Raw genomic sequence first — 10,055 nt, forward strand, 5'->3', positions numbered from 1 at the left:
GGCATGCCGGGACCCGTAGTGCTGGGCCGGCCCGGCGCGCGGAGCACGCCGGGAGCTGTAGTTCCCCCCCGCGCCGCGGCGGCCCGCCCTCCCCGGGCCGAGGCTCAGGCACCGCCCCGTCCCCAGCCCCCCGCGGGCACCTTCCCCTCGCTGCCGGCCCCGGGTTACGCCGCAGACGCGTCCGAGGCGCCAGGCCCCGCGCCCCTGTGCTGGCTCCATTGCAGCAGCAGAAAGGCCCGCTCCCCCCGGCCGCGGGGTGGTGCTAGCAAGCAGGGACAAAAGAGCTTCGAGTTTCCTGTGACATAAATTACTAAGTCTCATATTAAAAAAAAAATGGGCCAGGGAAGGACGCTAATAAGCAACTTCTCAGGAAAGGCCTCATAAAAGTGCTTATTTTAACTCTGGCTTTTCTCTGGTTGAGGTCTTTTATTGTTACAGTTACTGACCGGATATTGATATGCTTACCACAGCATTCAGACATTCTGGATTTCAGAAGAGAAGGGTTTTTTTTGGAAAGTTGATCATTCACATGGAAATGAGAAGTAGCAGAAATAGTATTAGGAGAAAAAGAGCAGATAGCCATAAAATTCTTAGAGACAGAACACAGAATAGCTTTATTAAGAAAGAAGCTGGCTTTAGAAAGGAAATAAAGACAAGGTAGTCTTTTTTTGGTGTTTTCCCTTAACTACAATGAACACACCAACTTCTACAGCAAAATCCCCGATATAATCCTTGGGGGAAAAAAAATATCAAGGTCTGTTTCCTCAGGAAGGCCGAAGGCACTAGGCTGTTTGCTGTTAACATACAATCTGTCAGCAAGATGCAAGTTTCAGTAACAGTCCACGGTCCTAACCGGATTTGAAGAGGAGAATAGCAACATGACCCAGGTAGAAGTAGATGAAGTGCTTACTCTCATGAGTCACATGGCTGCAAAAGTTCCTTCCCACAACGCAATGCCAAGTGGGATGGTATTTCTTGTCAAACTCCTGCAGAAGAGAGCACTAGTAATTTAGTATTGCTGTTCATGGGCTGTTGAGAGAAAGTGGAGAAAAGGTCTTAAATAGAAAATATTGTGAAAGAGAAGGGGAAGAACCTGGAAAAGCACAGAGAAGGTGCAGAGAAAAGAATATAAGGACACCAGCCTGCAGGAAGCCTCACTTGATTACCCGGTGTTCACAGAACCTGCTTCTGTGGAGCTACTTACCCACCACTTCCCTCCTTGGTTCTTTCACGTCCACAGAGTTTTCAATAGAAGAGGATATCACAAGCAAACATTTACCCTCTTTATGTGAGCTGCGATCTCGTGCTCGATGTTGTACTCCTCCAGGGACTGCGCGGCACACTCCACGGCGTCCTGCTGCATCTCCTCGGGCATGTCCGTGTCCTTGATCACGGCCTTGTGATCACTCATGGTCACCTGCACCGAGCGGGAAGAAAGCACGTCAAACTGCAGGGGCGCTGATCTACCTGCTCCTCCGGGCAGCCGCCCCGAACAGCCCCTCACCGTCCCCCGGGCGCTCAGGGCCAGCCCGAAGCGCAGCGGCCCGGGGCGGTTTAACCGACCCGCGCGCGTCGCACCCGCCTCCCGGCGCTCCCGGCCCCGCCCCCTCCGCAGGGGCCGCCAACCATTGGTCACCGCCGCGGCCCTGCCGAGCGCTCATTGGCCACGACCGGACACTTCTCAGGGAGCGTTTCCCTTCCGCCCGGCATGCACCGCGCTGGCGTCGTTGCCGTGGCAACGGCAGGCGGTGGGGCGGTGCCCCGCCTCCCGCCCCGAGCTCCGCGGCCGCCCGCAGCCCCGGCGGCAGCGCTGCGGCGCAGCAACCCGCCAGCGAGGCGAGCCGGGCTCTCGGGACGAGGCCTCCCGCAGGCGAAGCCACCCCGTCAGCCGGTGGCAGGCACGTTGGCGCCCCCCGCCGGAGCTCCCGCCCCGGCACGGCGGAGGCCGCGCCCGCGCCCACCCGCTGCAGAAGCGCCTCCAAGTCAGGCACCTGCGCACGGCGCGAGCCCAGCGGTCAGTCACGCAGCTGACGAGCCACGTTGCCTTCAGCAGCACGGCCAGGAGAAGCAGGGCAGCTAACCCCGCGTTTAGCCCAGGCCTCGTAAGAGGGCTTCGTTCAATGGCTACTCATCCCCCAGAGCGCACAGCCTTGCCGACTGCGAGGCTCCTCCGCTAGTCTTACAGCTGCTGCCACATCACTTACTTGCACGTTTAGCTCAGTATCCAGATGTTCTGGATTTTAGAAAGATACTTTTTCAGAAAGTTGGCCATTCACAGGGAAATGAGCAGTAGCAGAAGCAATATCAGGAGGAAAAAAAAGATCAGACAGCCATAAAACCATTATGGGTGGAACACTTTTATTAGCAAAGAAGCTGGCTTTTGAAAGGAAATAAACACACAAAAATTGCAATTTTTCCCCTAATCACAATGAAACCACTGACCAGTACAGCAAAATCCCTGATATCACCCTTGGGGGTCAAGGTCTGCTTCCTCAGGAAGGCTGAGGACACTAGCCTGCTCGCAGTCACTGTGCAGTCCTGTAACCAGACGCAAGCATCAGTAACAATCCACGGTCCTAACCAGCTTTAAACAGAAGAATATTTACTCCACGCACGAGGAAGAAGATGAAGTGCTTAGTTTCATGAGACACATAGCTGCCAAATTTCCTTCCCACAATGCAGTGCCAAGTGGGACTGTATTTCTTCTCAAACTCCTGCAGGAAAGATCACTAGGAATTTAGTATTTAGCATACCTCTCACCCAAATGCTGTCTACAGACTTTCTTTCACTGATGAGTCACTTCTCAACAAGCACCACTATTTGAACAAGGCAATTCAGGAGCAGAACACGCTCTTAAATACAAGGATTGTGTGACTTACCTGTTATACATCACTTCCTGATTGGTCCAAAAAATAAAATAAAAAGATAAAACCCACCCAACCACACCTCACCAGTACTTCTTAGGTGAGAAGAAATAAGCTTAAAACATAACCTATGCTCAGAGAATGTATTTTTTTTCCCCTAAAATAATACCATGGTCTCAAACCACAACTTTTAAGTATCCGAGATCATATTCTCTCTACTTATCACATGCGGGAACCTCCCACAAGTTTCAAATACAAAGATATACAAGTCTACCATAAGCAGAACTTCCCAGTCAGTGGTTATATACTGTCATATCCAACAGCTCTCAGATGAGGATGCTTTCTGTGAGAGCATGCAACTGTTTGCGTTCAGTTATTACAAGCCTTGGTTAAAGTAGTCTCCCAGCAATTTCTCAGGTTTCAAGTGGGAGCCAGAGACAATCTGACAAGTCGTAGGCTATGAACCATCTATTCTCCACCAGCAAAAACAGTATTTCTTACAAGTGGAAAGAAAAACTCAGTCTCTATTAGGGTAACAGGACACTAAGATCTCCCTAATAGAAGTGACTATACTACTTAGTTGAACGACTACTCAAACAGCTCTTACACTCAGACTAGTTTAATATTTAACTTTCCTTGGAACCCTTAGATTTCTTTGTTCTCCTGATTTGGCAAAGCACAAAATGCATCAGAACTAGGCCTTTTGCATGTCTATTCTTCTTCTACATACATAACAGCAGGTATTTGGAGTATATCAGATATATAGTACTCCAACACTGGGATTATAGCATAATTCAGCACATAAGAAGAGGATGTGATTACAGAAGACCTGTAGAAAAGGACTTGTCCCTGAAAATGTTGAATAAGCTAGCCAGTCTCACACAGCTATTGCAGAACTGTGAAGAGATCACTAAAGGTGAAATTGAAGACAGCTTAAGTCAAGAATTTGGTAGAAGACACCTTCCCTCAAGAAAAAAACTATATATAAAAAAAATTAAAAACTGTTTTTAACCAGCTAACAGGAAACAGGGACAGGTTAGCAGCCACTCCCCTGCTAACCCCAATAATGGGATAGTAGAGGAACTGATTAAAACAGAAGGTATTGCAAACGGAAAGGGAAGAACCAGGAAAAAGCACATCTAAGGGCGATTGGGGGCAAAGGAACATAAGGACACCTGACTGTGCAAAGTCCAACTTGATTATCTAGTGTCTCCAGAACTTGCTTCCGCAAAAAGCCTAGCAACACTCCCCCTACTTGAGCTTTGATATTCATAAATATAGAAGAGGATATTACAAGCAGACATTTACCCTCTTAATAAGGGCTGCAATTTCTTTTTCAACGTTATATTTCTCTAGGGCTAAAATAGCACAATCGACAGCTTCTTGCTGCATCTCTTCTGACATGTCCGTATCCTTAATCACGGCTTTCTGATCACCCATGGTTACCTGCAAGGAGCAAAGAAGAAGAGACTGCAAAGTTGCAGCAGCACTGATCTACGTGCCCCGCTCGGAGCCGCAGGAGCGGCGGCTCGGGAACCCTCCGGACGCAGCACCCGCCCCACAGGGCTGCAGCTGCGGACAGCAGAGCCCCGGGCAGAGTCGCCACACGACGCTGTCCCGAGGAGCCCCCTGCAGCTGCCCCGCCCCGCCCCGCCTCAGCCTTCCCGGGCCCCGGGCCCCTCCCTCTGGGAAGCCGCCGCGCTCCAGCGGCCCGCAGCCGCACCCGACGCTCCCAGCCGCAGCCCCGGCCCCTCTCACCGCCCCGCAGACGCTGCGGAACCAGCCCGGCAGGGAGCGCAGCAGCCTGGGCGGACGCGCAGCTCTGAGGCGCCTCACGCTCCGCCGCCGCGTCGGTTTAACCGACCCGCGCGCGCCACACCCGCCTCCGAGCGCTTCCGGACCCGCTCCCTCCGCCAACCATTGGTCACGGCCACCACCCTGCCGAGCGCTCATTGGCCAAGACCTCTCGGGGGAGTTTCCTTTCCGCGCTGGCGTCGTTGCCATGGCGACGGGAGGCGGCGGCCCCGAGGTGAGGCCGCCGTCTCGCTGCCTCCCGCCGCGACGCTCACGCACGCCCCGGCCCTGTCCGGGCCCCTTGCCGGACTCGGTGCCGCCACTCAGGGCGCCTCCGGGCCGCCCGTTCCACTGCCCGCCGCTGCGCCGAGCCCCCAGTAGAAGCCAGGCCCGAACCGGGAGGCTCCAGCTCCTGACAGACCCCACAGTCGCCTCCAGGATTCGCCGCCCGCGCCCCGGCCGCCAGCGACCGGCTCGGTGCCGGGGCTCCGCCCGGGGGCAGGGCCGTACCCTCCCCGTCCCGGGAGCCAGCCCTGGCCCGCACACCGCCCCCAGCCGCCGCCCCGGCCCTTACCGCCTTTGGGCTTAGACTCCCCCGCGGCGGGCCCGGCCGAGGCGGAACGGGGCTGCTGCGTTTTGCTGCCGGCCGAGGAGCCGGGCGCACCGGAGCCGCAGGGGCTGCTCTTGTCCATGGCGGAGGCGGAGGCTGCGGCGGGGGTCGCGCCGGGCGAGCTCTGCAGCATCAAGGGGCGCCCCGGCAGCGCTGGCGAGCGAGCGGCGGCCCTGAGCGGGGGGGCACGACGGGCGCTGGCGGAGCCGGCGCAGCGCGGACTCGGCCGCGCCTCCACCGCCCCGTAATGGCGACGAGTCGCCCACAGCGGGGGCCAGGACCCGGATGGAGCCTTTTATAGGCGGTCGCCGCGAGCATGCCGGGACGCGTAGTGCTGGGCCGGCCCGGCCGCGCGGAGCACGCCGGGAGCTGTAGTTCCCCCCCGCGCCGCGGCGGCCCGCCCTCCCCGGGCCGGGGCTCAGGCGGGGGCGAGCCGCCGCCCCGTCCCCAGCCCCCGCGGGGCACCTTCCCTTCGGAAGGCCAGCCCCCTGCCCCTGCGCGCCGCGGCTGCCCCCCACCGCGGCAGCCGAAGGACCCGCTGGCTTGGGCCACCCGGCCTCCTCCCGGCCCAGCTCCCCCGCCTGCGAGCAGCAGGAAGAGGCGGCCTCGCCCGGGCCCGAGTCCCTCGCACCCAAGGCCTGGGCAGGGCAGAGGGGTTAGAGAAATCTGCTACCCAGAAATAATAACCTAGCACCTCGGGTAAACCGTGCAGTTTATTTTCCAAGGTGATTCGCCAAGAGACAGCAACAGGAAAAGAAACAGCTCAGGGTTTGCAACACAGTATTCCTGCACCTTGGAGTATAGGTAACAAAAACAAACAAACAAACCAAAAAACAGAAGAAAAATATAAAAAGACCAATCTGAAACAGGAAGAAGTACACACTGTCAGTACTTACACAGCACAGGCACTAACAGGGCAGAAGAACAGATGCTTATAAAACTCTTAAAGGCCAAACTGTTCCAAGAGCTCTAGTAGCAAAGACGACAGCTTTTGAAAGAAAATAAATACAAGGAAGACCTTTTTGGTATTTCTCCTCTTTATAGCCACAATGAAACACCAACTGCTACAGCAAAATCCCTGACATTACCCTTGAAGATCAAGGCCTGCGTCCTCAGGAAGGCTGAAGTTATGGGTGTGAGAGGGGTCAGCATACAGTCCTGTAACCAGATGCAAGTTTCAGTAACAGTCCACGGTTCTAACCAGACTTGAAGAGAAGAATAGCGACTTGGCCGAGGTAGAAGTAGATGAAGTGCTTTGTCTCATGAGTCACGTAGCTTCCAAAGTTCCTTCCCACGATGCAGTGCCAAGTGGGATTGTATTTCTTGTCAAACTCCTGCAGAAGAGAACACTAGCAATCAAGAACTCTTCTAAACTTTCTGTGCAAGGCAATTACAGGAACAGCATCCAGTCATAAGTACTAGGATTATCTTATGTACACATCTTACTGATCATCTGCTACTTAGGCAGAAAAATACAAAGAAAACAAAAACGGAACAAATAAGCCAACAACCCAACAGTGCTTTGTAGCTGAGCAGGAATAAGCTTAAAACATGGCCTATGCCCAAGCAAAGTCATCTGAAATCACAGCTTTCAGTTAAAACCTTCACCACTCATTCTATATCTCTGCAGACTGAGCCATTATTTTAAACTTCAATGTTAATCTGCAACAAGGGTGCTAGGAGAGACTCTTAATGGAAAATCCTCTGCCACGTGAAATCCTCTACAAACCTGCCCCTCCTCACAATTCCTCAAGCTACAAGTAGCTGCGAGAGTGAACAACCGAAATATTCCAGAGTAAACTCTGTTCCCCACTACCATAGATAATACTTCCTCCTTCTGCAAGAAAAGAAATAAAAGTATTTATTCTCTGCATTATGGGGAGAGCAGAGCAACATATCTCTATCAATCATTCTACTTAGGTGATAACTTCCTCAAACAGCTCTTCCACTCAGATAAGTTTAATATTTAACTTCCATTGAAACTCTTAGATTTCTTCATTCTCCTCTGTTGGCAAAGCAGGAAGTGTATCAGAACTAGATGTTTCTCATATTCAGTACTGTTATTTCTACATATATAATGACACAGATTGTGGACAGCAGATTGGCAGTGCCACCAGTATTTTTTTTGCCTGGATCACCACGTGTGGAGAGGTGCGATTACAGAAGACTTCCAGAAAACATGTCTTTTCCCTGCAATTTTTGACACAGCTGGCCAGAACTGTGAATAGAAGCTTAACACTAAACTCAGCAAAATTTAAATCAACAGCTGTGTCAAACAGGCCTTCTCTTAGAAGAAAGCTCAGAAGAGCTGCCATGTTTTCTACGAGCCAATCCATCACAGTCAGTCAGCTGCCAGTCTCCTATTCACCCAGATAATGAGATAATGGAAGAAAATACTTAAACTGGAGGTACTGTGACTGAAAAGAGGAAGGACCAGGGAAAGTACATGACAGAGGTGGGGAAAGGAACACAAGGACACCAGCCTGCAAAAAGACCAACTTGATTATCTAGTGCCTCCAGAACTTGTTTCTCTAGAGCTGCTTGCCCAGCAACATTCCCCCTGTTGATTTCTTTTTTGATGTGCAGAGGACATTACAAACATTTACCTTCTTTATGTGAGCTGCAATATCTTTCTCAATGTTGTATTTCTCGAGGGCCTGCGTAGCACACTCCACAGCATCTTGCTGCATCTCTTCCGACATGTCCGCATTCTTGATCACGGCCTTTCGGTCACTCATGGTTACCTGCACGGAGCAGAGAAGAGACTGCAAAGTTGCAGCAGCGTTGATCTCCGCACCACCATCACCCGCCCGCAGGCAGATGCGTACGGCCGGCCCCCATCAGCCCGCCGGGGGCCGAGAGCCTGTGCCCAGGCCTCTCGCGCTGCGCTCCCGCTGTGCTGGAGGCGCCGGAGCCCCGCACGGCCCGTGCTCGGAGCCGCAGGAGCGGCGGCTCGGGAACCCTCCGGACGCTGCACCCACCCCACAGGGGCTGCAGCTGCGGGCAGCAGAGCCCCCGCGGAGGATCCCCCGCACGACGCCACCCCGAAGAGCCCCCTGCAGCCCGGGCTGCAGCCGCCCAGCACAGCCCCAGCCCCGGCGACCGCGGGACGAGCCCGCCTCGAGGGGACGCGAGCAGAGCTCGGGCAGCACCGGGGGCAACACCGCACTCACAGCGCCTAAAGCTGCCGCGGGCCCCGGCGCGGCCTTTGGGGAATGGCCCCAGCACCCAGAGCAGCCGGCACACTCGGGGCCCCGCTCCCAGTGGCGCCAGCCGCGCGGGGGGGGGGGTACCCGCTGCCCTACCTCAGCCTTCCCGGGCCCCGGCCCGGCTCCAGCCCCTCCAGAGAACTCCAGCCCCTCCAGGGAACCCCCGCACTCCAGTGCCCCGCGGCCGCTCCCCACACCCCTGCGGGACCCCGCACCGCCGCCACCGCCCCAGCCCAGGCTCCCCCTCACCGTCCCCCGGGCGCTGCAGGACCAGCCCTGTGCGGAGCGAAGTGGAGCGGCGGGGCGGGGCGCAGGGGCAGGGGCAGGCTCCGGGCGGGCGGACACGCAGCTCAGAGGCGCCTCTCGCTCCGCCGCCGCGTCGGTTTAACCGACCCGCGCGCGCCGCACCCGCCTCCGAGTGCTTTCGGCCCCGCCCCCTCCGCAGGGACCGCCAACCATTGGTCACCGCCGCCACCCTGCCGAGCTCTCATTGGCTGTCTCGCGGCGATCCGATAGCATTTTACTGCAGCGTTTTCTTGCAACCCAGCATACACCGCGCTGGCGCCGTCGCCTCGGTGACGGGAGCGGCACCGCCCGGGCGGGTAGCGGTGACAGGGCGGCCGCGCGCCTACACGCCCGGTGGGGCCCGGGCTATGGCAGCTCCCTGGGGGCCCTGCCTGCGGCATAGGCCGCTCTCGGGCAGCGCGTGTCGCTCGCTCAGCCTCGCCCTTGTCCCCTCGAGGCAGAGCTGCCTGCACGCAGCGTCTCGGTGGCGTGTTCAGCGCTAGGTAGGCGGCAAAAGCGGTAATAAGCGGTAGGCAGCAAAAGAGCATCTAACACTTCAGGTGTTAGTCTCTGGGCCAATCTCTAGATCGATTTCCTAACAGATGTAATCTCTCAAGAGAGACTTACATATCTCACTTCTGCTTGCAAAACTGCCAGCTTCTAGGTGATTGGAGCAATGTGATAAGCAGAGCAGTCAGCAAATGCATCAGGTCGGAATTTGCAGTGAAGTCTGAGAGCAGTCAGAGGGGGCAGCTGCTTCCTCTTCCCTGGAACAGCAGAACGGACAGACAAGCCCAGCCCTCCTTGTGCCCGAGATGCTTCACTTACGCCGGGAAACTAGAACATGAATCTAGAAAGGTCAAAGCTTATTACAGAATTACTCCAACACATGCGTGTGGGTACAGCCTTGTATATGCTACCAGCACAGACTCAGCTATTCACGTAAGCAGCCCATAGGACTGGGAACGCCTGGCATCTTTTTTTTGAGTCAGAAACTGCATTCTCCTCTGCATTGGAAGAGTCCATACAGCTACTGCAGGTGTTCTGCAGCCCGGATGAGAACATTAATGAGTATGATTCAAGCGTGTGGCTCCTTCCTTCCAACACTGATACTTCTCAGGAAGCGGCACAAAGGCAGATGGTTGAGAGATGACTCAGGAGGAGGAAGGGCTGACCCGTGGCACCGAGAACCCCGCGGGAGGAGGAAGGGCTGACCCGAGGCCCGGCGGCGCCGAGGGCTGCGCTGCCCTTCCCGTGGTAACCGGGCGGCGGCGCTCTGGAGCCCGCGGCCCT

At 55.7% G+C, this 10,055-nt stretch overlaps 3 protein-coding genes across 4 annotated transcripts; all 3 read right to left on the minus strand.

Annotated features, from left to right (window-relative positions):
- Positions 1-587: 587 nt before the first annotated feature.
- LOC112994637 (dynein light chain 1, cytoplasmic-like) lies at positions 588-1,594 on the minus strand. The gene is made up of 2 exons (XM_026119140.2): positions 1,280-1,594; positions 588-986 (listed from the first exon to the last, which is right to left on the minus strand). Exons 1-2 carry the CDS (start codon positions 1,409-1,411, stop codon positions 849-851), a joined length of 270 nt encoding a protein of 89 aa, XP_025974925.2. The 5' UTR covers positions 1,412-1,594; the 3' UTR covers positions 588-848.
- A 743-nt stretch (positions 1,595-2,337) lies between these two features.
- Positions 2,338-5,607, minus strand: LOC112994635 (dynein light chain 2, cytoplasmic-like). Of its 2 annotated transcripts, XM_026119137.2 has the most exons (3): positions 4,623-5,213; positions 4,173-4,310; positions 2,338-2,714 (listed from the first exon to the last, which is right to left on the minus strand). In XM_026119137.2, the coding sequence occupies exons 1-3, from the start codon at positions 4,866-4,868 to the stop codon at positions 2,577-2,579; spliced, it is 522 nt and encodes a 173-aa protein (XP_025974922.2). In that variant the 5' UTR covers positions 4,869-5,213; the 3' UTR covers positions 2,338-2,576. The 2 variants fall into 2 exon arrangements, 1 of the variants encoding a protein (XP_025974922.2); XR_010392084.1 differs by lacking the exon at positions 4,623-5,213 and adding an exon at positions 5,233-5,607 and having other exon boundaries at positions 2,505-4,310.
- A 356-nt stretch (positions 5,608-5,963) lies between these two features.
- Positions 5,964-8,894, minus strand: LOC112994603 (dynein light chain 1, cytoplasmic-like). Its single transcript, XM_026119070.2, has 3 exons — positions 8,727-8,894; positions 7,875-8,012; positions 5,964-6,602 (listed from the first exon to the last, which is right to left on the minus strand). The coding sequence occupies exons 2-3, from the start codon at positions 8,004-8,006 to the stop codon at positions 6,465-6,467; spliced, it is 270 nt and encodes an 89-aa protein (XP_025974855.1). The 5' UTR covers positions 8,007-8,012; positions 8,727-8,894; the 3' UTR covers positions 5,964-6,464.
- Positions 8,895-10,055: the final 1,161 nt, after the last annotated feature.

The sequence above is a fragment of the Dromaius novaehollandiae genome, chromosome 17 (assembly GCF_036370855.1).
Source record: "Dromaius novaehollandiae isolate bDroNov1 chromosome 17, bDroNov1.hap1, whole genome shotgun sequence".
Lineage (NCBI taxonomy): Eukaryota > Metazoa > Chordata > Aves > Casuariiformes > Dromaiidae > Dromaius > Dromaius novaehollandiae.